The 27,400-nt window shown below is 41.2% G+C and overlaps 1 protein-coding gene across 11 annotated transcripts in view; it reads left to right on the top strand.

Moving 5' to 3' along the window:
• The window catches only part of SYT14 (synaptotagmin 14), a 120,176-nt gene extending 94,316 nt beyond the window's left edge, over positions 1–25,860 (top strand). For all 11 annotated transcript variants that reach the window (XM_061625307.1, XM_061625306.1, XM_061625315.1 and 8 more), the window contains 2 exons: positions 15,022–15,211; positions 23,784–25,860. In XM_061625307.1, coding sequence (XP_061481291.1) covers positions 15,022–15,211; positions 23,784–24,097 — 504 coding nt within the window. In that variant the 3' untranslated portion in view covers positions 24,098–25,860. The remainder of the gene's footprint in view (positions 1–15,021; positions 15,212–23,783) is intronic.
• Positions 25,861–27,400: the final 1,540 nt, after the last annotated feature.

The following is a 27,400-nucleotide window of genomic DNA, read 5'->3' as shown; positions in this document are numbered from 1 at the left end:
GATGAATTAGGCTGAATATATTTATTTTATTTATCTATTTATTATACTTGTATACCGCCCATAGCCGAAGCTCTCTGGGCGGTTTACAGTAACTAAAAACAAATACAATTTAAAATACATCTTTTAAAAAACAATTTAAAACACAATTGGGCCACCAACCGAAGTTGGTAGAAGGCACTCCTTGCCACTGAGGCTACCTGAGCCCCAAGTGACAGAGATGATTCTAGGAGAACCCCCAAGCTACGAACCTGCTCCATCAGGGGGAGTGCAACCCCATCCAGGACAGGTTGGACATCCACCATCCGGTCAGAAGAACCACCCACTAGCAGCATCTCAGTCTTGTCTGGATTGAGCCTCGGTTTATTAGCCCTCATCCAGTCCATTGTCGCAGCCAGGCACCGGTTCAGCACATTGACAGCCTCACCTGAAGAAAATGAAAAGGAGAAATAGAGCTGCGTGTCATCAGCATACTGATGGCAACGCACTCCAAAGCTCCGGATGACCGCACCCAACGGTTTCATGTAGATGTTGAACAGCATGGGGGACAGAACTGACCCCTGCGGAACCCCATACTGGAGAGTCCAGGGTGCCGAGCAATGTTCCCCAAGCACCACCTTCTGGAGGCGACCTGCCAAGTAGGAGTGGAACCACTGCAATGCAGTACCTCCCACTCCCAACTCAGCCAGTCTCCCCAGAAGGATACCATGGTTGATGGTATCGAAAGCCGCTGAGAGATCAAAGAGAATCAACAGAGTCACACTCCCCCTGTCTCTCTCCCAACAAAGGTCATCATACACGGTGACCAACGCTGTTTCCGTGCCAAAACCAGGCCTGAAACCCGACTGAAATGGATCCAGATAATCGGTCTCATCCAAGAGTGTCTAGAGCTGGCCTGCAACCACTCGTTCAAGGACCTCACAAAAAATATTGTTTTTGCCAAAGTTTTAATACTTAAGACATTTCATCTAGCCTTTTATAAATATGGCTTACTTCGCTGGAGACCGAAGATAGAAAGAATTTGAGATCCTTGATAGATGTATCTGTAATCATTATAATCTCTAGCTTTCAGGAAATGTTAAATCTGAGATAATTAACTCAGCTCTGTGTGTGCACATAATTTTATCCTACAATGTATTTACTGGCCAGTAATGTAAACAACATCAATATCATATGTGTAATACAAGATGAGTATTACTATGCTGGAATGTGTGGCTTGTCTGAACAGGTCCACAGTGAACAACTGTTGCTCAAGTCTAGATCTGAGAAGCTAGTATCTGGTGGTACTAGAGAAAAATGGGGCGGGGTGGGCGGGGAAGAGACAAATAAGTTGGAAAAGAGAAGAAACAGAATGACTAGCTTTCCTAAGCTTCAGTTAGATTTCCCCCCCGCTTATTATTTCTACACAATCTCCTCTGAGTTGCACATGTATGTGTTTATTGCAGGTTGTCATGTGAGGCACATGGTAGGATTCTGTTCAATGGTATCATGAGTTTGTCTTCTTGACAACACACTGCATCTGATATCTTTTTAAACCTGTGATGAGTAGCACTAAAACTTTATATTTTGTGGGTTATTCGTAACCATTTTCTTCCCATTTCTTGAAACCTGTCTGTCATTGTTAGATTTAAAGACATGAAGCTGCTTTATATTATTATCATCTAATACTGCTTAATTTGATGGAAAGTGGCTCTCCAAGGTTTCAAGACGATGATTTTCCTCACCCTGGTGGAAACTCTGGGTGTACAGAATGGAACATGGGGCCTTATGCATGGAGAGCATGGGTTCTTCTTTTCAGCTATTGGCCCTCCCTATGCTTGTTTAGGGCATGCTATTCTCCTGATTTGAATTGATTCCCAAAGTTCTGAGTTCACAGTTACCTGGTTGGGTTTCCCTGTAAATTGCCCAGAGAACTTAGATATATGAATGGTAAACAAATGCAATAAGCAAACATACAAATGATAAACCAATGTATTCGGAATTCTCTGTTGCAGGGATGGGGAATCGTTTGGCTCTGGGGGCCAATCACATGATGTCATTATAACATCACATGATTGACAGGTGGGTTCCACCTGCCAAATTATGCAGTCAGGTTTTTGCAAATTATGCAGTTGAGTTTCCTGTATTTGGGGAAATTGCTGGGATCAGCATACCCGGAGTTCAATAGAAGAGCCTCACCCCAGGAAAACCACCTTTATGAATGTGATTTTGACCCACCTGTCAAAAATCCTTGCACGGCGTCCCAAAAGCTCAACAGCCAGCTGGCTTTCAGGTGCTTGAGAATCATAGTGCAAGAGGCCTTGCCAGCCCTATGTTCAGCACTTTGGTAAGTGCCAAGTATATGGCTGGCAAAGCTTTTCTTTCCCATCAGGTGATGGGGAAGGGAGAAAGAAGCCTGTCTTTTGTAAGCATTGGCTACACATGGAAGAAGTCCTGCTTACAAAACACCGAGCATGGACTGGCAAAGCCTTCTTTCCCTCCACCCCATCAGGTGATGGAGAGGAGAGAAACAAACATGCCTTTTGCAAGCATTGATTGTGTGCAGGAGACGTCCCTCTTGCAGATGCCTGCTGCTTGCTTCAATGTGCACACCTGTTCTCAGCAGGGAATAGACATGTGCAGCCCACCTGAGCAGGATTTCACCCCTCCTTTGCCCATCAGCTGACAAGCAGGGTGATGGTAAATCCTGCCTTGGCAGAACTGAATCTCACCCTCCTGTTCACCAGCAGATGTCATGAGTGACATTAGCTGATTGACGGGTGGGGGTGGCAGGGGGGAGTGGTCTCATGGGCCAGATTGGACCCACCGACTGGCCAAAATTGGCCTGTGGGCTGCAGATTCCCCACTCCTGCTCTGTTGCTCTGTTTTGCTTTTGTTTTTTAAATCCAGATTGTGAATAGATTGTGTTGTTGCACAGATTAGTTCCTTCAGTTTCTTGGTGCCTTTTCCCCCACCATGGGATTTGCCAATGCAAATGTACTCATTGATAAGATACCACAAGAAATCAAACCTGGTGATTATACACACTGTGTATCAATATTTTTTTCTGTAATGTTTTGCCACCACATTTGGCCTCAGAAAAACACACACAAAACAATCTTGATGCAATAATATATACAGTCACAACTTGTTGGGATTTTTAGGTGATTTATCAATGTGTACATATGCATTAGTAATGTAAAGGAGAGAAAATCTGCAAATGAACTGAAGGAATGGAAAACCATTTTGCATTCTCCTAGCCAAAGCAAAATTCAGGTAGAGTGAATGTACAGTGAAATGTAGGGCAAAGTGCACCAGAGAAGAATGCTATCATATCTCACCAGAGAAAAAGGTATGGAACAGGGAAAATCTGCACATTCCTAGCTTTTTTTTTTTTTAAAGGCAGCATAGCACACACACATACAATATTCTCTGCTGACAATCACCCTCCATATGGTGCAGGTAACACTAAATCAAATACATTCCAATTGGCTTTGCAGAGACGCAGGAGAGCATCATATACTATGCTTAGGAATTATGGATCCGTCTTCTAAAGACTTTGAGGACAAAGCTGCTATCTATCACTATGTGCTTTCTTTATAGAACTGCTTCTGTAAAAATAGTGGTTCTATACATTTTATATATCTCGTCTGGATTTTGAAGGCATTGGTAAATTCCAGGTCTGTCCAAAATCAAATTTGCAGATGATACAAAATTTGCTTATCAAACTTGCTGATGATATAAAGTTGGGAGGGATAACTCATACCCTGCAAGACAGAAACAAAATTCAAAGTGATCTTGATAGGCTGGAACATTGGGCTGAAAAAAACAAAATGAAATTTCACATGGATAAATGCAAAGTTCTGCACCTAGGAAAAAGAAACCAAATGCACAGTTATAAGATGGGGGATACTTGGCTCAGCAATACTACACACGAGAAAGATCTTGGAATTGTTGATTACAAGCTGAATATGAACCAGCAGTGCGATGTGGTGGCAAAAAAGGCAAATGCTATTTTAAGCTGCATTAGCAGTAGTTTTCAAATTGTGTGAAGTACTAGTTTCCCTGTATTTGGCACTGGTTAGGCCTCATCTTGAGTACTGCATCCAGATCTGGACACTGTACTTTAAGAAGGATGCAAACAAACTGGAACAGGTTCAGCTGAGGACAATGAGGATGATCAGGGGACTGGAAGCAAAGTCCAACAAGGAGAGACTGAAAGAACGGGCCATGTTTAGCCTGGAGAAGAGAAGACTGAGGGGAGATATGCTAACACTCTTCAAATACTTGAAAGGTTGTCACAGAGGATCTCTTCTTGATCATCCCAGAGAGAGTGCAGGACACGGACTAATGGGCTCAAGTTTCAGGAAGCCAGATTTCGGCTAAACATCAGGGAAAACTTCCTAACTGTTAGAGCAGTATGACAATGGAATCAATTACCTAGGGAAGTGATGGGCTCTCCAACACTGGAGACATTCAAGAGGCAGCTGGACAGACATCCATCAGGTATGCTTTAATTTGGATTCCTGCATTGAGCAGGGGGATGGACTCAATGGCCTTATACGCCCCTTCCAACTCTACTATTTTATGATTCTATGACATAAAGCATCTATTATTTATGATTTGATCATGGATTATGGAGCTGACTTGGCAGGCATAACTGAGACCTGACAGCTTGGTGGCCCTATGCTAACACAGCAGTGACCACCTGGTTACTCAGTGCAGCAGGGAGAAGCATCATGATTGTCCATAAAAATTCCATCTCCTTCATCTATATGATCCACACTGTGCCTGTGTTCAAAGGGTTGTTTGTGGTGCTGGGCCAGAGAGAAAGAATGCGGATGTTGTTAGTGTAGTATCTACACTGCTGCACAACAACTTTCCTAATTGAGCTGGCTGAAGTAATCTCAGATGTGCTATTGGAGAACCCTTTCACAGTGGTACTGAGGGACTTCAATATCTGGGCTGAGGCTGCCTCATATGGGCGAGCTCGGAACTTCATGTCCTCCATGCCAACCGTGGGGCTGTCTCAGTATATCAGTTGCCCAACACATGTCACTGGACATACCCTCAACTCGATTTTTGCCACAGAGCAGGATGGTAATATGCTGTTGATGTGTGTGTGTGTGTGGGGGGGGTCATTGTGAGTCCATTGTCATGGATGGACCATTCCCTGGTGATGTTTGGACAGAACATGGTTACTGCACTCGGCAGGGGTGGGGTCGGATGGGGGACCCATTGAGATGGTCTACCCTCAGATATTTATGGAATCTGATAGATTCCTGAATGCTCTGGGGGATTTTCCAGTTGATACGGTTGGTACTCCTGCTGAGGCTTTTTTCACACCCTGGAAGGGTGAGATGCATAGAACCCTTGTTATTGTGGTGCTGCACACAGGTTGCCTTAGTACTCTAGTAACCTGGGAGTGATGAAACAGAAGGGTCGGCAGCTAGAGTGCAGGTGGCATAAATCTTGATCTGAACCTGACTGAATGCATGTGGCAGCAGCAAAGAAAGCTTATTTCTCCACCATCGTTGCATCCACAAGTAGCCTTGTTTTCCAAGTAGTGAATGGGCTTTTGCCATCTGGCCAAGAGACCATTGCTCTGACACCCTCTGCAGCATGCTGTAACAATTTTGTGAGGCAGTTCAAGGACAAAGTTGCTCAGATTTGGATAGAGTTGGTGCCACAGTTAGAACAACCCTAGTGGAAGCATGCTGTCTGATCCACCTGTGCTGAATCAGCTTTGACTATTCTGGCCTGAGGATGGGGACAAGCTGTTTGAAGAAGTGTGAGTGACCATCTGCCCCCTTGACCCTTCCTCATCTTGGCTTCTTACAGCTAGTCATGGGGATTGACTGACTGGGTCTCTGGAGAAAGGGAACTTACCATCAGCTCTGAAGGAGGTGGTGGTGTGCCCCCTATTTAAGAAGACCTCCCTGGATCTAGCAATGTTAAACAGATATCACCCAGTGGTATCACCCTTTTTCGGCAATGAGCTCAGTCATGTTTGGAGGAAATTGATTATTTGAATCCATTCCAGTCTGGCTTCAGACCTGGTCATGGCGCTATAACTGCTTTGGAAACCTTGGTTGATGACATTTGTTGGGAGAGATGGGGGGAGTGTAGCCTTTCTTGTTCCCCTTGATCTCTCTGTGAGTTTCGATACTGTTGACCGTGGCATCCTTTAGCAACTTAGGGAGGTTGGGATTGAGGGCATTGCTTCATTGGTTCTGCTTTTACTTCTAGGACCATTTCCAGAAAATAGTTGTGGGAGGCTACTGTTCCGTACCATGGGACTTGTCCTGTGGCTTCCTTCAGAGTTCTGTCTTATACCCCATGCTATTTTACATCTCTATGAAGCTGCTGGAAGCTGTCTTCAGGAGATTTGAAGTGAGGTGTCACCAATATGCAGAATGACACCCAGCTCTGTCTCTTTGTTCCATCTGAATTGGGAGAGGCATTTGAGGCATTAGACTGGTACTTGGAGGCAGTGATGGGCTGATTCATGAAAAGACAGAGGTGTTACATGTCCCAAGTTCTCAGGTCTGGGAGATTGGGAGATGGCCTGTCCTAGATGGGGTTGCACTTCCCTGGAAGGATCAGGCCCATATTTGGCGGTGCTCCTGGACACAACCTTGTCACTGGAGGCTCAGGTGGCCTTGTTGGCTAGGAGTTCCTTTTTCCAGCTCTGGCTGGTTTGCCAGCTACGGCCTCTTTTGGACAAAGATGACTTGGCCACTGTACTCCATGCTCTGGTAATTTCCAGATTGTATTATTCCAAAGTGCTCTATGTGGAGTTGACGGCGGCGGCTTAGGATCTTCATCTGGTCCAAAATGCAGTGGCCAGATGATTGGCTGGGGTTCCATTTCAATCTCATATAATCCTTGTTTTAAAACAGCTGCATTGGTTGCCAATTTTTTTTCAGGGTCAATTGAAGGTGCTCACACTAGTGTTTAAAGCCCTAAATGACATAGGCCCCAAATATCTGAAAGACCTCCTCCTTCCCTACAGACTTTCTCAGGTGTTGAGATCAGCAGAGGGGGCCCTCTTAGTAGTTCCAACCACCCTCAGAAGTTTTTTGTGGGGGCAGGAGAGGACATTCTCTGTGGCAGCCCTTAAGGTGTGGAATTTCCTCCCAGCAGAGGTGCATCTGGCACCTTCATTATATAGATTCTATCATATGCTGAAGCTTCATTCTGGCACCAGAGATACATATTTTTAGGACTCTCTCTAGTTGTAAATGTAATTTATTTTAAATTGTTTTAATATGCTATTTTATGTTGTCATGACCTGCCCTGGAACCTTCTGGTGAAGGATGGGTAATAATAATAACAATATTTCTATACACCTTGCAAGAAACAGCTGAGGTGGTCACCATTTTGATAATGGGTTGTTTTCCCAGAATACTCATAGGCCAGTCGTGAGTTAATATTTAAGGCCATGAACTTTAGAGGGTTTAAGAAATAGCAGTGCATGCTGTGGGGCAGAACCACAGAGCCGGTCTCCTGTCCCTGGCATCACTGCTGCTTACCTGGATGAGGCAGGGTGACAGCAAGGTTAGGGCTGTCCAGTTGCATTGGTAGGTCCATGGCCTGACTTCATCCCTCTCTGGTACGCAGCAATGACGTTGGGGGTTAGGAGGGCGATTCTGGTTGTGGTTTCTGACTTTGGATCCTTTTAATAGCGATGCCTGATGAATTTGTTCTTGGTGAATTCTAACAGAACCTGCCCTGATCCAGGCTATTCCCAAGCTATTGTGCAAATTGGAACACGGTTATCTTTTGGATTTTGCATTTTTCTGAATTTTGCAATACAGTCCTTTAAAAAATGGCATTTTTAAAATGCATTTTTGAAAGATCAAATAGACATGCATATTTTGAGAGAAAATATATGTATTTAATTCTGAATTTTTGTGAGGTTTTCATTTGCAGATCATTGTGGAAATGGCATGGAATGGATTATGAAAGAACACTGTGTGAAATTGAGACAGACCAGAAATAGACTGGTCTGCCTGTGCCTACTCTTTAATCAAAGGATGTGAAAAGTTTTTATGATTACATTTTTATATAACTCTAAAGTATGTTTGTAAACAAAAGTTGAGTATGACACTGTTAGGCACTAATGTAGATTATAAAAAGGGTATCTAGACAATAATTTTAATGCTTTGTCATAGCGCATTCTAGACAAATTAAATCTATCTTCTCATTTTTACCCAGTAAGATGTACTGCATAATTTTTATTAGAAAACTTAGAAAGACACTGCACATTGTGTATCAAATGAGAAAAGTGGCACAAGGGTCCCATTCTTACCTTGCCAAATGTCTGTTGAGGAACTTGGAACACTGATTTGCCAAAACGTATAAATTCTGTTTTGTCATTTCATTTTGAGATTATATTATTCACAGCAGCTTAAGTTTTGGAACAAAGATGATATGTGAATAGCATGATACTTTTGTTCTTAAGATAATTTGCCTATGCATATATTTCCAGTATCATTTATGATTTTCGGAAGTAAATTTGATATAACTTTATAGACTCAGTGGTAATAAATTAAGGCTGTACGTAATAATTTTTAAAGATTTGAGTCTCTTGATTATACTCAGGAAAGGAATTATGTTTTTCATTTGATTTTACTTTAATCAGTGTTTTTCGCCTATGACAGGAGATAGTGCATCTACCAGTTTGTCCTCTTGAGACTGAAAAAACAAATTACAGAAAATGGCCTTTGAGAAGTTGTCTTTTAACTAATTTTTCAAGCAATCTGATTAAGTACTTTGTGCATTTCGAAGTATCTACGCAGAAGTAAGTCCCACTGAGTTCAGTGCATAAAAGTTGGTGGCTGAGCAAAACAATCTAAACCTATGATCCAGTGCACTGGAGAGGATTTGGATAAGACTCCCAACTACAGCCAACTGAGCTATAGGCTAGTGGAAGCTACTGCTTACAGTATCACTGTCAGCAGTAGTTGACTTGTACCCCCAAATGCGGGCATTTCAAGGATGAGGAGGGGACAATGCTGGGTGTCCAAAGATCCACTGTAACTAAAATGTTAATAGCAAACTTTTTAATGAGAGGGATGGACAAATGAATTGTCCAGCCTGATGCAAAGAGATTCAGAATAGCAGAGACCCACCATTTCCCTTTAAATCAGTTCAGTCTTGGAGGATGCATCTAAACCAGGAGCGGGGAACCTTTGGCCCCCCAGATGTTGCTGAACTACAACATCCATCAGCCCTAGCAAGCATGACCAAGGGTCAGGGATGATGTAGTTCAGCAACATCTGGAGGGTTCCCCACACCAGTTCTAAATATTGGGGCCCAGGATCTTTCCTTGCTGCATCTTCCTACAACTGTTGTAGAAAGATAAAGGAAATAGGTGCCTGAATGTGATCTTCCTAATAGAAGGTGATCAGGGCCAGTCATTGGATTAATGTTGTATGAATGCTGCAGGAACATCATGTATACCTCCCTGGACATTGGATATTAGGATTCATGCCTGGGCCAAGAGGATGGTGAAAATCCTTCTATGCATGGATCAATCTCAGTGGACTGGAGGGCATGCGATTTCACAAGGTGTATCAAAGTTACAGTTCTTAGCTGTAACAGTTTAGTTAGATTTCTTTCTAGTCCTTATTGTGTACCATGTTTCATCATAATTCATTCTATTTCCAAAGTTCAGAGGTGAGTGCCAGTTCTTGCAGTGGCAGCTGGCCCATTAGGGTAAATGGGGCACTGTCCCACCAACATCAGTCTGCTCTCAGCCAGCCCATACCTGCCTGCTTTCTCACTTGCGATTGGTCCAGAGGATGGCATTGCCCACCAGCTTCCTCCTCCTTGGTCTCAGGGCTCATCTACACAAGGTTTTACTGTGTGTCTGGTGCTACTTGCATCCTCTTTTAATTCACATGGTTCACATGACATTACTGGCAAACAGAAGCTATCACACAGTTCCCCCCACCCCCTGTAAATCCATACTAATCCAATCCTCTGATCTGAAAAGGGAATGAAAAAAAGTCTTCACTCTGTATCTCTAGTACTTGCAGATGCTTTGCTCTGATACTTTTAGATGGGTGTGTCAATCGTTTTCCCCTCCACGCCCACTCCCTCCTCTTCCCTTCATTCATTTCATTTCGTGTGGGCTGAAGTGAAACTTCCGCTCCTCTCTCCCATTCTGCTGGCATTTTTATGTTGCTGCAAACGGTGCCTTTATTTTCTTTCCCCCCTAACTTGTGCACAAAAGCGTAACACTGCTCAAACAAAGATTTGTATTTCATCTGTATTGTACCAGTGAAAATGTAAATAATCACACTTCTGGGTTGTTGGTTTTTTTAATGAAACTTACTAGTAGAACAAACTGAGCATGCTCGGTTGCCAGGTAAACAGAGGGAGTGCAAATGTTAAATTAGAGGGCATGGTCTTTAGGAAACTGCCAGGTTGATGCTTCCCCTCAAGTGTGACTAGAAAACACCATGTTTGCAGCTGGCATTGATCCCTTACCGTAGACCGTGCAAAACGGAGGTAAAAACAGTGTCTTTAGCACGAAGTTATGCTCCCATGTGGATAAGCCCTCAGTATTGCCATTGCAGAACTTAGCATGGAGGAGGTGGGGCAAAACTAGAATTAGTTGCCTCTGCCTGCCATTGGCTCTGGCTCCACCTACTGTTGGGCTCCCTCTCTTCCACCCTAGCAATCCCAATGGGTACCAGACACAACTCGGTTCTTATATAGCTAAAATGACACAATCCACACACAAGAAGAAATATTTGCAGGCTTAGGAGAACCCCAAGATTTTCAGAAGTACAAAAATATTTAAAAAAAACACCTGTGGAGGAGCACAAAAAATAACCCAATGAAGACTGCGAATGTTCAGTGGCCACAGAATGCTGACTGATCGTTGCAGGGCAGGGGTGGGAGGTGGATTCCATTAGAATTGTGTAGGGGGGGCATGGTTGACTTGGAACAATGAAGAGAACCATTCCACACTTCAACACAGGTGCCAACAGGATATCCTGGGCCTGGTACCACTGTATGCAGATTGGGCCTCCACAGTCCTAGCCCCCTCCCTTCCCATCAGTCTATTGGCAAGAACTTCTGCTGATATATATTACCAATATGGACAGTTATTTTGAATCCACAGCCTTGATGTATTTATTTAACAGCTTTTATTTTGCCTTTTAGAGTTCCTGCTCTCACAAGGCATTTTACAACAGTTATAAATGGTTCAAAAATCATAATCTTATAATTATTAAATAATATTTAAACATTAAAATAACACTGAAAAGATAGGAGCAACTTGACTGAACCAACTCTCAGCCAAAATTACCTCATAGAGTTGTTACAAAGATAAAATGGGGAGGGAGGACCCAGGAGAAAAGCCAGGTGTAAATATATCATGTCATATTCACAAACTAATAAGTGAGGGGGAAAACAGGCACAAAGGCAGCCCCTACATTGCTTTAATTACAACATTCCACAGTCCTGATTTTACAGCAAATTACTTTAAAAGGAACCAACTTGCCAACAAGCACACACAAAAATACACTTAAGCATGTGCAGTTTAACTGAACCAACTCTCAGCCTAACCCACCTTACAGGGTTGTTGTAAAGAATCCGCATGTAATAGTTTATTGTCAAAACCAATTTTTTAAAGAAGCCAGTATGAGTTTCCTGCCAAATAACAACAGTGATACCTAAGTAAACGCTACCTAATTGCCTTAAAAATATGATGTGGGGGAGGTGAAGGTGTGTGGAATTAGGACTGCAGCTTTACTCCCAGAAAAGTGAGGCTAGGATTAAAGCCTCATGTTAGGAAGCTTTTCAAAATAGGCTATGGATTAGACAAATAATGTTCAGCAGCCTGGGAAAATTCAAAATTGTATGACTCCTTATATTTAGAAAACTATAACACATTGTAGTGGCATCATAAGCAGCATGTACACTTTTGTATTTCTGTTCAAAAATTATTTGATAGATAAAATGTATAATATACTATTTTTCACAAATAACTGAAGAAACCACTACATGTACACTTTTATTATTGTCATCACTGAAATTGCTTACTATGCATGCCTACCAAGACCTTGCTATCCTGTGTGTGCTTCTTTGATCTTCTGGACCTTGTGCTGGATTTGCACAGAGAGAAAAAAGTGAGCAGACAGGCACACATGCTGCAGCTGAAAGCTATAAATTTACTCAACACACATGATGTGCATGCAAGCGCGCGCACATACAATTAACCAATATGCAGAGACAAGCAGGAAAAGGCAGCTCTTTTGAGGAATGGTTTCTAGGTGTTGGCTGGTGCTCAACAAATCCCTCATCAATCACAGCTCTGGCTTCCCTAATGGGCTAAAAACCTGAAAGCGGGGGGGGGGAGGTGGAACAGCCAGCTAGCTCATTTCACAGAGATTATGAGTGGGAGGGGGGCAGTTTGCATTGTGGTATATAACTTTTATTCCAGATTACTTAGAAACTTACTTTTTTAAAAAAGTTAAAGCTGAGGGTCTGGACTCCCTGCTAGCCCTAGGCACATTAGAAATTGACCTTTTCTACTTGTCTGTCAGTGGTCCTGCACTGCACTATTTTGTTGCCTACTCCACTTGTATTCTTTCCATTTACTGAACAGGTTTTATGTCACTGAGGTATACCTCATTCTCTGAGCTCATCCCTGCCAGTGTACAATGGGTAGACCAATGCTCAACAATGCAGCTTGCAATGCTAAGCAGCCTAAGCTATCCTATGAAGAGTCTGCTTCAAAAATGCTGAAGTGACACAGACAGAGCTCGGTGGACAGATATTCTTTAGAAATTTATGTTAGAAGGAAATTCTTGACAAATATTATCCAATCACAGGAAAAGGGCAAAGTAGATTAAAAATATTTCTGAATGTACCTCCAATGCAGTGGCCATAATTTCTCCTTGTCTTTCTTGGCACTTTGGCACGCGTATTGTCCAGTCATGCTAACTATACTTGGGGTGAAGTGGGATTGTAGGATTGTTTAAAAACCTAATATCTGAGCAATCTAATATCAGGTGTGCTCTGGGCTTTCCTTTGAACTAAACACTACTAAAGAGATCATAATCTCTTAATTAGAACCACCCTATTTCAATTTTAGAAAAGCTTTTATTTTCAAGTTGAGAGAAGGTGTCAGGTTGAGAGAAATTCTTATTTAAATGTTTGTAATTCCTGTATTCCAGTTATATATGGGACAATAACCATAGTTTAGTGTTAAAGCGCATGCTTTGCATTCATGCAGAAGTACCAAGGCTTAATTCCCAGCATCTCCAGTTAAGAAATCTCAGGTAGTAGGACTAGGAAAGACTTTGGAAAACAGCTGGTTGTCAGTGTAGGCCATACTGGGCTAGACAGCATCATTTGTTCAATAGCAAAGTTACAGGCACATGCTATGACAGCAAGAAAGATGTAGTAGTCAGAGTGTTGGACTAGGACCTGGGAGATGAGCTTTTATTTTTTTATTTATCTATTTATTTATTTATTAGATTTATATCCTGCTCTTCTTCCCAGTAGGAGCCCAGGGTGGCAATCCTGAACCCAGGCTTCAGATGCCCTGGCAGCCAGGAGGCTCACCAGATGACTTTGGGCTGGTCGCAATTCTGTTGGTCTAATCTCCGTGGCGCAGAATGGTAAGCGGCGGTAACGCAGCTGAAGCTCTGCTCACGGCCGGAGTTCGAAGGAGGAAGTCGAATCTCCGGTAAAAGGGGTCGAGGTCCACTCAGCCTTCCATCCATCCATGGTCGGTAAAATGAGTACCCGACATATGCTGGGGGGTAAAGAAAGGCTGGGGAAGGAACTGGCAATCCCATCCCATATATACGGTCTGCCTAGTAAACGTCGCAAGACGTCACCCTAAGAGTCGGAAATGACTCGCACTACAAGTGCGGGGACACCTTTACTTTTTAATCTACCTTAGGGGGTTATTGTGAAGAAAAAATGCGGGATGAGACCCTTGTACATCAGCCAATCTGAGCTTCTGGAGAAGAGGATGATATATAAATGTGGTAAATAATAATACTAATCGAAAGTGGCTACCTAGACATTAACTATATGAGGAATAGAGAGTAATATCTGTGGTTAGTAATAGAGTAACCCATTGAAAACAGTGGACTTGTTGATATCACCCACTGTATTCTGAATGACAGAAATAATTAGAGAATTATAATGTTTTGTGGAAAACCATTCTCAATTCCCAGATCCCAGTTTCAGTCACAGTTTTTTTAAATAGACATGACTATGACTTGGCAGCTCATTTTACTCTGAATTCCATGCTTTATTTTCAAAATAGCTTTAAGCACTAAATATTGAAACAGCAACCCCACCACAGCCTTATACTTAACCTCACCCTCATCATGAGTCAAGTGAAGCTCTCCTCTTTGCAGATCTGAACCATTTGCTCCATCATCCCTTAGAGATGAGTCATCCTAAAGTGGCACCAATGGGAGCCTTTCTCCCAGTGCAAATAATAACTTCAAAGGTTCAACAGGGGGAGGGTTAAACCCCCTCCTCCCCATCTGCTGCAGTCCTGATCATTAGCCGCCTCCCTCCCCATCATGGCTGCTATTTGCATTTTTCAAAATGTACATGATTAAATGCAAAGACACATTAGACATATTTAATGTCACATCTAGTTTGGCCTGTACAAGTACAGTTTACCATGTATCCTGATGTCATCCTGTGCATTTCCCCTCCCTCTCCCATAGTTTCTTATCACATGCAGTTCTACTCAAAGAGCAAAGCTGAGCATTTTCCAGAGCTTTGAAATCTTCCTATTTGTATTTGTGATACTGGTTCTGTTGGCATAGAAGGTGGGCTTAACCTCGTTTGAATTTGGGGGGGGGTTTCTATTTCATCATTTTTTGTATTGTTCTTTTCAGATCCACACACATTTTTTTTTAATTTCATTAAGCTGCCATGTGCTGTCAAGATCAAGGTAGAATCAAATGCTAGAGAAATAACTACTAAGTATGGATTCTTTGGTATCTTAGTTACTTGAAATGCTTGCAAACGCTTTGCTTTTGCTTCCAGGGCTGTGACTCCCAAATGAGCATGTCAGAAATGTCCTGCAGTGAAAGTACCTCCTCTTGTCAGTCTCTGGCACACGGCTCAGCTCCAGAAATCCTCATTGGACTGCTTTATAATGCCACAACTGGAAGACTAGCAGCAGAAGTGATAAAAGGCAGCCACTTCAAAAACTTGGCAGCAAACAGACCACCCAGTGAGTGGATTTTTTATATATATATCCTAATACTTCTGCACTTGGGGGGATTTCACTGGTGGGGACTTCAATCCTATCATTTAGCTTTATCCAGTCAAACTGAAATCGTGCGATCATCAGCTAATCTGTTTCATGTTTTATATTTCCAGTCATTGGGGAAATGGAAGAAATCTAAAATTCAAAATATTAGTTGTGATTTGACAAGAACCTTTTAATTTTTCATGACTGACTGACTAATAAATTGCCTTTATCATAGTGATTAATTGCTAAACTATTAATGCCTCACATCACAGAGCCGATATAAAAAGTTACAATGTGTTTTAAAAGTGTTTGCCAATGAATGTTTGTGTAAATGTGTTGATGCTACTGTAGTTAAGGATACTCATATAAGAATTTATGTGTGAGAGAGTCACGTGGTATCGACATATATTTTAGATTTTACATTCTCATAATATAATATAATATAATATAATATAATATAATATAATATAATATAATATAATATAATATAATATAATATAATATAATATACAGTATTGATACCAGATATGAAGAAATGTGACACTGTGTAGAGATAGACATGTAGACAGGCAGTTATATGGTTTGTTCTTTGCTTACCACTCATGGTTTGTCTGGGAGACACAAACTACAAGCCCAAGTTTGGAGATAATGCTAAGCCAAACCATGGGTTAGCTCTGAGTAAGAGAGTGAAATGGCTGTGATTTTTACTGTGAGTACCCCTATGCTCACACATTCACTCTGAGCCTTGGTTCGGCTTAGCATTATGTATAAACTGAGCCAATAAGGGTGCAATCCTAAGATATTTGCGGATGTCTGCAGGCAGAGAAAGAGGTCTGCACTAGAGGGAATCTCTGCAGCTGGGAACCTCCTCTGTCATCAGTGCTTCGACAATGTTAGGAATGGAAAAGGGGCATGTTGGAGTAGACTGAAAAAGACTTTGGATCCATACAATTCACAGCTCTCCCATGCTCCCAATAATGGATGGAGAGTATGCCAGTCCTGGAACTGGCATTTGTTTTCCCTTCAGATGCCTGGCACCCACCTACCGGCCTGGCCAGCATAAGACTGCCAGGGATCCGGATTTGGTAGTTCTTCCACCATGGATTTTCTCTCCCACCACACCCGCTGCTGGATTGCTCTGCCCCATTGCTTCAGATGGAGCTAGGAGTTTGAATTGGGCATAACCAAGCTCCCTGTTTTTTCACTTGTAGGGACCAGAATGTGCAAACAGGCCTGGGAATTAGATGTACATGGTGATGGCACCCAAATTCAGCCCCTGGGTGTCATGGGCCCCATGGAGAGTTCTTGACAGAGTGAGGAGGAGGAGCAGGACTGGGATCCTGGGGGAGTGGGCTATAACAGGAGGGAGCTGAAACAGGAGAAGACTTGAGCGGCTTAGACAGTGACAGCTCTGCCCTCTTAATTCCAGTCAGTGAAGCGCTATCTGAGCCGGCCCCTGGCCTTCCTTTCCGCCCTGCCTTGTCACATGAGCTATTACTTGCACCTTCCCCCAAGGGGGAGCAATCAGAGGCTCAACTGGAGGTTGCCAAGGATGCACCCCCAGATGTACAGATGCAAATAGATAGCGCCAACTTTTCAACCTGTTCACAGGAGTGCCCGCTTGCTAATCCAGTCCCATTCTGAGAAGCCCACCCTGAGCCTACTTAAAAGGACTCGTGTCCAATTGCTGCCACAATGTCTTAGCTTGAGTAGTCGTGCCTAGTTATACTGTGTAGAGATGCAAAATCCTGTATAACTTGTAAGCTGATCTATGAAACGCTCTAGGCTGAGATTCCACTTTGTACATAATGGAGAAAAATACACCAGTGAGTCCAAGTTCAGCCAGGACACTGGGAGCCACTGATGTATGAATCACTATAGAAAAATAATCAGCGGTAGAAAACCACAGTAGGTGGAACCTAGGGAAGATAATAGAGGAACTAGGTACAATGCTGAACAATGGTTGCTGCCAAAATGTTAAGTAGTCTTCCTCTAATGTTTAAGCACATTGTCAGTGTTGCTTTCCTACCCCAACCAGGACAACCAATGACATAGCACCAGAGAAACAACATACATAAACATGCATACAAGTTATGAAATGTGGGCTTAGAACTCAACAAGTCTGCCATTTTTGCCAGGTTTCCCTCTTCTTGAGCATCTGGTTATATCCTAAAGACACTATAAGTCTGAAGCATGCAGGTTTCACGTTCTTCAGTAACCTAATTGGTGATTTTTAGGAGCTGGGCCGACTCCAGGTTTCTCAGGGGTCCCAGGCATAGGTTACTTGAGGGCCCTTTGGCCTCATCCTTTCATTCTTAAACCACACCCCATTTTGGCTTCTCCCCTTTAAACTAAAACTAAAACAAATTTTGACCAATGTGATAACCACTTATTGTCAAAGAAAAACAACACTAGTATTCCATTAAGTATCTTTTTAATTGTTTTGTCAACTTAAGAGATATAACTTAATCTGCAATCCTATGCACCCTTACCAGCCATCCTGGGATCCTTTGGGAGGAAGGCTGTGATATAAACTGAAAATTAAGTAAAATAAACAGATTCATATGGACTTCCATCCTAGTAGACATGTACATAGGCTTGCACTGTCAGATATAGCACTTGCGCCCTAACTTAGATATAAACAGAAAATATACATATCAGCATGCAAAAGATCCCTTGATCAATCCCTGGCAAAGCCAGGTAGGGCTGAGAATATTTCCTGTAGTGGCAAACTCAGAAGTGAAGGGTCCCTTCATGATAGTCATACCACACCCTGTCAAAACCATGCCCCCTTTTCCATTTGCCCTCATGTCCCTTGCTCTCCATGTTGTTTCTGAGTCCAGACATCTCTAGGAGCCAATCAGCGTGAAAGGGGAGGCAGTGTGTTAGCTACTGAGAAGAGTCTTCTCAGTGGCCGATTCCCCTCCTTTCACTCTGATTGGCTCCAATCAGCACAAACAGACAAGGACTCTTCTCAGTGGCTACCATGCTCCCTTTTCATGTTGATTGGCTAATACATAGGGACCTGGCAGGGACCCTGCTCCCCAAAAAATAACAGGTCTGCAGTACCCCCCCACGACCCCAGACAACTACACCACTGTTCCTGTCTGAAACTCTGGATCCTGTCTGAAACTCTGGAAAGCTATTGCCATTCCGCCTAGACAATGATGAGCTAGATTGGCCTCTGCCAGTCCTTCTAATTCAAAATACCAAACATCAAGAATCGGGAAAATACGGAGTTTCTAGATTAGCTTTTTGAGGGGGGTGGGTAAGGGAGGAGGGAAGAAGAAGAAGAAAAGATCCAATTGGACTTTGCTCTATTTTCAGTGAGGGGAGAGGAAAAAGGTCTTGGGGTAAAAGCCGCTGCCACCACTGGCTGCAAGGAGGCAGATCTGATGGGGTTTAAAATTATTTATTTTTAAAAGGGGATGGGTGACAAGTACCATTAGTGTATAGGTGAAAGGATTTTTGTCCCAGTGTACATCATTTTACACTTGCTTACAATGAACCAGATTTGCCATTTTAATTGCACATTCACCTAGTTCGAGAGATGCTTTTAGAGTTCTTTGTGTCCCCTTTTAGTTCTAACCACCCTGAACAACTGAGTGTCATCAGCAGTAGACTTGGCCCCCTCAGTGTTCACTTCTAACTCCTGGTCATGTGTGAACAAATTTAAAAGCAAGACTAGGGAGTGGACAGCACTGGGTTAGGTATGCCAGTGGTTGGATTTGGTAAAATCTTTCCTCTTTCAACAAGCCTTTTAAGTTGAGACCTATCCCAGTCTGCGTTTGTGTTAGAATTGCTTGTTAATATGTTTTTTTTAATAATGCTTTTAACCCTTTTTTAAAAGATGTTTTTAAAGCTTTTTTTTTTAAAAAAAACATTTTTAACGTTGTTTTGTTTTAATGTATTTTAAGGTCTGTTTTTATGATGTTTTAAAGTGTTTATAGAGCTTCTATTTGCCACCCTGGGCTCCTGCTGGGAGGAAGGGCGGGATATAAATCAAATAAAAAATAAAATAAATAAAATAAAAGGCAGTTTCGTATTATCTACAAATCCTTCCCATTTGAAAGATGTCACTACCAGAACTCAAGAATAGGGAAAACACTCTGAAAAGGACATCCGGAGTTTCTAGTGTAGCTTTTTTGAGCAGCAGGGGCAGAGACAAAAGCATACTGCAGACTTGGGTTCAAAAAAACTTTGACTAAAAGTGGAGGACACATATCCAATCTTTACTTCACTCACAAATTTGATGCGGTAGCATCAAAAATTGGTGAGTTTTTTTGTAAATATTTTTATTTATTTTAAAATGCCAACATGGCAAACAAACAACCTTGTGTAAAAACAAGACAATAAGTCACAGTGAAACACTGTAGAGTGTGCTTTGTCTCTCCCTCCACTTTTCTATACCTTCTTCTTGCTTACTACTTACTTATGCAAATTCCAAGAAAGTGCAAAGCCTCCCTCTCCCGGCTGCAGATCAAAGGGCTTCCTTCCGAGCAGGGCTGGAAGGGAGGGAAGACTGGTAGCCTCACAGTGAGCAACCAGTTCAGCTCCAGAGAGAACACACACTCTGCTTTTAGGAGGCATGCACACAACAGAGAAATAAGCAGTTTCCGACTTGAAGCTCCAACTCAGTGGGAGTGACTCAGCGCCCCTGAGTAGTAAGGAGGATAGTAAAGAAATCTAGAAGCCTAGAAAGCAAGCAGTGTCTTGGGCAGGCAAGAGATGCTTTTTTTCTGACGGGAAGGTAGAGGGCGGCAGCATGGGTGTTAGTGTCAGGCCAGCTTGGGACAGTGGGCCCCTGTTAGGTTGTGGGCACTCAGCCAGTGCCCCACCTGGGCCATGCCTGCTGCCGGCCCTGTTTAGGAGGTTTAGAAACACTTTTGGGAAGATGTTCTCTATTCTAATTTCAAGCAAGCAGGGTGATTTCTAAGAACTACTTAATGTTCCTTACTCAAAGTATAGCTAACAAGTGTCTAACAGGCCATGTCAGACACTGGTATCTAGTAAATAGGTTAGGCGCTGGGCTCCAGAGTCTGCATAGTTCTTCTGCCACAAAAGTGACCACATTCATTTCGGTGCTGCTCTGAAAAGGCTGCTCCATACACACACCTCTCTGCTTATACGGAACTGAAGTGAACAGAACAGCCTACAAATGCAGAAGCTCTGTGCGTGCATTGAACACGCACACACACATCTATTAGTCGAGTAGATCTTGAATTTTAATGCTCTTCTTTACACTAAAGTATAGGCTATTGCAAGCATTTAAAAGAAACTTTTTTGAAACAGTCTAGAAATATCCAAGACAGAAAAATTTTGTGCTTTTTCTGCCCTGTATATTTTTTCCATTTTATTTGAGATAGCCCCATAATTACAGTCATAAGTTTAAGAATCTTATGCCCTGATCCAGGATCTCTTTGTACATGCAGGTGCTGTGATACATACATAGAACTCTTTTGTGTGTTCAGTGCAGTTTTGGGGACAGTTCTGGGCAAGAATCCCCACTGTGTACTTGGAGCTACCCTACTATATGAATAGGAAACCTACTCATAGGGGTGCTTTATATGTGCATTGAAGCAGCCTTTAAGCTTTGGGTGGAGCTCTTAAACTCTGATCACATGATCTTGCAATTTGGTGTAACATTTTATCTGGAATGATGGAATAATGCAGGATTAATTAATTATGAAAAAATGGAAATTTATTTATTTATTTATTTATTTGGTTGCATTTATATACCGCCCTTAGCAAATAGCTCTCAGGGCGGTAAACAGCATAGGGTAAAATACATATATGGCAATAATAAAATCACAAAAACATATATGACATAAAAACAAATACAGTTAAACAGAAAATAAAAATAAAGACTTAGTATACAAGATTAAAAAGCTAAAAAGATTAGAGTGATTAAAATGCCTGGGAGCATAAAAAGGTCTTTACCTGGTGCCGAAAACATAATAGTGTAGGCGCCAGGCGTACCTCTTCGGGGAGGCTATTCCACAACTCGGGGGCCACCACAGAAAAGGCCCTAGATCTAGTAACCACCCTCCGGGCTTCACAATGAGTTGGTACCCGGAGGAGGGCCTTCGATGACGAACGAAGCGAACGGGTAGGTTCATAGTGGGAGAGGCGTTCCACCAGGTATTGCGGTCCCACGCCATGTAAGGCTTTATAGGTCATAACCAACACCTTGAATCTCGCCCGGAAGCAAATAGGTAGCCAGTGCAGGCGAGCCAGAACAGGAGTTATATGCGAAGACCGACTGGTCCTCGTCAATAATCTAGCTGCCGCATTCTGCACTAGCTGAAGCTTCCGAACTGTCTTCAAGGGCAGCCCAATGTAGAGTGCATTACAGTAATCCAATCTCGAAGTTACCAGAGCATGGACAACTGAGGCGAGGTCTGCCTTCAAGTCGATCCCAATTTACGGCTACCCTATGAATAGGTATTTCATGGTAAGCAGTATTCAGAGGGGGTTTACCATTGCCTCCCTCCGAGCCTAGTCCTCCCCAGCTGGCTAGGGCCTGCTCAGCTTGCCACAACTGCACCAGCCAGCCCCTTCCTTGTCTGCAACTGCCAGCTGGGGGGCAACTGGGCTCTTTGGGACTATGCAGCTTGCCCATGGCTGCACAGGTGGCAGGGCACGTAACCCCTGAGCCACTCATTGAGGGGGTGATCTTTAGCTGGCCCTTGACACCCAGGAGATACGAGTGGGGATTTGAACTGACAGACTCTGGACTCCCAGCCAGGATCTCTTCCCCACTGTGCTATAAGATTAGTTAAAAACAGTGTATTGACCAAATTAACTTTTAATCCAATTAGCTTTCATTTTATTGTTTGTAGTATACACAGGGTGCAATCCAGTGACCACTTAACCTTTTGTAATCCTGTTGACCTCAAATGAGACTCCGGTAGTTTGCGGTCATTGAATTGACCCTTACTCAAAAAGCTGCAGTTTGCGTGAATAAGAGGAAGGTCCAGTAAAGATAGCACTATGATTTCTGGTTTTGTAGCTGATCTATTGCATGACTCTGTGTTCTGTGTTAGAAACTCAATAGAAATGAATACTAAAATATTTCATTACTTGAAATGGTGTAAATTTTTGGTAAAGATTACACAGTGACCTTACAAAATTCATTTCATTAAATCGTACCAGCCAATCCTTTTGTTCAGTCCCTCTTTCTAAAATGATTTGCTAAGGTTGTTTTCTTCCACTCTGGTGAATAGTGTTTCCTCTTAAACTTTAACCTTTGATCCTCTCTCACCCAACTATTGACATCTGGTCATTATTTCTTTTACTGCTTTCCACCCCTTGTTGTCAGACGGACTGTTCTGTTGTCTAAAACACTTGATAGGTGGACAAGTTTATATAATACGAGGTGAGTTCTTGTAGAGACTAACTGGATGTTGTCTTTTTCATGCAAAAGAAATTTGCTGGCAGTAAAGCTCTCCACCACTCTCCACCATGTTGGTTTCTGACAATATACCTTAATAAACTATTTCACTCTTATAATGGAGATCGATCTAATCTCTGATTATGGATGATGGTATTTCAAAGATCTGAAAATTAAAATGGGAAATCTAATTTCATGCATAAACCAAAAAGGAAGACACAAAAACTGTCTGTTCCCAAATAACAATATTGATGCAGCATGCTGCATTCCGTGACCATGAAAGTATATTCCCAGACAAAGTGGGAAAACTGAAAGTTTTTGATGTCAGATGTTGTATGAATGAATACATGTTCATGATCCAGTAGCTCTAGGGCACATGTTGAGCTTCACATAGATAGGAGCTTCCCTGTTCTCTTCTATAAGCAGTGGAATGTATCCCTCTGTGCACACAGGATTTTGGATTGTGTCCTGAATATTTTAACCATTTTTATAATATAGTACTTCTTAAAAGCACTATGAAGCAACTGTGCCCATATAATGTATTGTGCAACACATTACATATATTTATGCAAAAATTATTCATGATGAGCTTTACTCAGATGAGTAAACATCAACTCTTCAATACATTTTTGACATTTTAAATATTCACAAATCCAACAAAACAACACACAACCCTTATATACAAACCACATCCATGCAGAGATTTTTTTCACTCAACTTTTCATTATGAGCTCCCATGATATTATCACTGCACTCCACCCCATATTTTTTACTTCTAATTTATTTGGTTTTTTATTTCACTTTTTATTCACCTGTTTACATTATCCGAAAACTCTGATATGCTTTACAGTGTTGTGGCCAGTTGTAGCTTGCTAAGTGTTAATGCTACACATGTCTGCTTGATGCAAGTGAGCAAAGGATGAATGGGTAGAAGGATTATGAGGTATACCTTTAAGTAAACTTGCTATGTAAGGATAAATATAATTAAGTAAAAGTTGAACTTCAGTGTTTACCTCCTTTTTCTTAACCTTTACTAAGTATAGTCAACTATTCAAAATCAAATATGGTATACACCATAACCTTAAAGATATTCTGATGTATTTCTATAGGAGAAATCCTGTCTAAAGCATCTTATGTATAAAATTGATTATTTTGTAGATACATTTGTTAAGCTGACATTGCTGAATTCCATGGGTCAAGAGATGTCCAAGTGCAAGACATCCATCCGAAGAGGGCAACCGAATCCAGTGTACAAAGAGACCTTTATTTTTCAAGTGGCGCTATTTCAGCTTTCTGACGTTACACTCATATTGTCTGTCTATAATAAACGCAGCATGAAACGAAAGGAAATGATAGGCTGGATTTCTTTAGGTTTGAACAGTTCTGGAGAAGAGGAACTAAATCATTGGACTGAGATGAAGGAATCAAAAGGGCAACAAGTATGTAGATGGCACTCATTGTTAGAATCTTAATAGGTAGCTGCGGCTCCACAGGATTCTACAAAGCTGTTCTTTAGGTGCAACTAAGGGAAGGTGTTGCAGAAATTACAAATTCAACATTCCACTTTTAACAGATGCACAATATGCCATGAAGAAGAATTTACTTTCATATCTTCATTCAACATTACTGTTTTCAGGTAAAATGTATTGGGCACAGAAGAAACAGCAACCGCAAGTCTTTATTTTGACACTTACTGGATTGTTTTGGGGCACATTTAGGTTTTCAGTTTAATTAATAGGTATTTTGTGTAAATCATCTACTATTGCAAAATTCTCTGATTGTGTTTCTGTTTTTTAGAGCTGCTATGCTGTGTTGTATACAACTTATCAATAAGCAAATTTAGAGAGAAGAATCGTTAAATGGTGGGACTCAAAATGGCAATGGGAGAGAAAATTTAGAATTTTGGCATACACTAGTTAGAACATTACTCCCCCCCACACACTTAGGAACTTAACATTTCCTTAACAAAGTTTGATTTTGAAGAACAATATGAAATCAGCCCTGTATGTTGAGTGCTTATCAGATGCACAAACAGCTCCTCTGTGCCTGCTTTAGTCTGGAAAGTATAATTCCCCTCTCTCCCAGAGCAGAAATCATTAGAAAGAGGAATCACTGCTCATGGTGTGTGTATACTCATCATGATTCATCCCTGTTAAAGAGCTTTTTGTGTGGCTTCAAAGGCTTGCAGACTTATTTGACCAGAGGTAACAACAGTAACACAAAATAAAAATGTGTGTGTACACGATGGAAAGTGAAGTCTCTCTCAAACTTCTTAAGCTATTGTGAGAGTGCCTCCAATTTGCCATGCAGAATCCATTTATGTATGGCTTCCTTGGATCTCAGTCAAATCAGGTCCCAGTTTTGGCATTGATCAAATTATCTTTGCGTTTGCTGCAAGAATAATCTCCACTTTATGTTGTGCAGTGATCATTTTTCATTGTACTGGTCGCTTATAGGCCTATTTAGACAGGTTGAAAACACAGATTCCAAAGATCTGCACAACTAATTCCATATGCCTAAGGGGGCTTCAGACATGTGTTTCTCAGAAAGCAGTCCTCCATGCTTTGAAACTGAGAGGAGTTCTTAATGCAGTTTCATTTGGAATGGGGCTGTCTGCTGTTTAAAGTGAAAAAAAAAAATTACTGCATGCACACAAGCACCTGGATACAACTAAAGCCGCCTTATTTTCCTCAGTATAAGAGGCTTGTAGATCATGGCTGAAACCCTGCATGCAGTTTCTGGCAAGTGTCACGGATACTAGTGGTATTTTTGTTTAAGTAATGGAGTGCAGCTAATAATGTTACAAAAATTTCCTTTTGATTAAACCATTTGGTCTTTATATGTGAAGTGTGCATTACAAACATTTAGAAATTCAAAGGTGGTATCTGGGAGCTAAACCATCTGGGGACAAGGAGAATCTTAGATAATGAGGGAATAAACTGCTATCATTTTATTTAGCAATGTGTTAAGCATCCATGTTACAATATATTTTTTTTTCTTGGAAAGGCAGCGTCATCAGTTATGAGATTTGAAGCGCAAGGGAAGTTTTACAAGAGTCTGCTAGTTTAAGAGTTCTTGCAATAAATTATTTCACCACTTTCTGTTTCAACCACTGGTAAATTTCAGGGATTCTGTGTGACACTGAAGTCTCAAGATAGTGGCACTTTTTGCTTTCCTTGAGGGTAAGGTTGGCATCATGATTTTAAAAATGCTACAGTTTAAATCAACACATACAATTTCCATTATGATATCTGTGGATGGGATCTGTATCTCTTGTAAGTGTAGTCAGAGCTCATGAATTCTTACTCAAGTGCCAGCTTTAGTTAAGATTTCTGGAAGAGATGAGTCTGCAAAAAAGGATTCATGCATTTCCTTTTTTTATTTAGAGTGAGCTGATTGAGAAAGCACATATTTATCACTCTTAACTTCTTCACAATATTTTTGAATGGCACTAACTTTGCAATCAAAGACTTTCCAGTTTTACATGAATAGATACAAGTGCATCATGTGAAGGATGTGTAGTGTTCCAAGTCTCAAAATTCTTAACAACCTCCTTAAAAAATTTTCAGCTGTTGTCTTGAAATTGTTATTCAGTGCCTTTCATGTTTCACCACTTAAATTTGTAACTATAATGTGATGCTGAATGATTTCAGTCTTGATTGATTTAAAGGTTTACCAAATGAATTTTCCTTCCTGTGTTGCATGAAGAGTATGACACAAAATGTAATTTTGTTAAAAGAAAACTATTCAGGAACTTTTGCATATAGAAATAATGTTAATAGTAGTTCAATAGTATAATCTTTCCATTTCTGTTTCTTATTGATTTTACAGTACATTCTTTTAAGCCTTATTATAAGACTTTATGTTTCAGAAGTCCTTAATAACTTAACATCTTTTTAGTAAAAATGGAGACACTTGGGATTTACTTATAGGTCTAAGCCTCCAATTCCAAGAATGCTTACCAAGAAGTAAGTCCCACTGACTCACTGGAACTTACTTCTGAGTAAACACACTTAGGATTGAGCTGGAGACTTGCACTGTCATAGTGCCTTGAAGACTGGGTTTTGTATTCTTACAGGGAAGGAACAGATGAACAAACTATGACTTCATAACAATATTCCTAGTTTAAAAATGTATTGATATGTTTGTGATTATGATGCAAGAGATTCCTAATGCAGAAAATTGCCTAATCTGAATCGTACCTCTGTATATGGTTTGGTGTTTAAAGTACAGTCTCTCATAGACACAGCTATTAAGTAATACTGCTGAAAGCCAGATAGTGGAGTATATTTTTTAAAAAATACTTTGTTTTTTGTACAACAATCTGTAATATTAATATAGTTGCCCTAATTTTCACATTGGTTGCCTTGTTTGGAAATTACCTTATACACATCAATCATTTGATGGGTAAGAAACATTCAAATCTCCAAGTTTTCTAAAGGTTTATTGTACAAATATTAACTGAAGATTCACCTTTTGTACCATAAGACAATTTTTTAAAAAAGTATTTGGGCATGTACTTAGGAAGGCTTTAAGGGAATTCAGCAAGTCACATTGACATAAGATCCTATTAACAGAACACTCTGTTTAGTGTGATGATTTTAAAAAATATTTGTATTTTGTTAGTATTAGGATTATTATTATTATTGTATTAATTATTACATTTTAATCTCACCTTTCCCCAGTAAGCCCTGGGCAACAGATTACTGTCATTTTCAACTAAATGAGGTCATATCTCAGTGACAGAACAAATGCTTTGTATAAATGGTGCCCTA

This window comes from Rhineura floridana, chromosome 4 (assembly GCF_030035675.1).
Source record: "Rhineura floridana isolate rRhiFlo1 chromosome 4, rRhiFlo1.hap2, whole genome shotgun sequence".
Classification (NCBI taxonomy): domain Eukaryota; kingdom Metazoa; phylum Chordata; class Lepidosauria; order Squamata; family Rhineuridae; genus Rhineura; species Rhineura floridana.
This window is presented reverse-complemented; position numbering and strand designations above follow the sequence as displayed.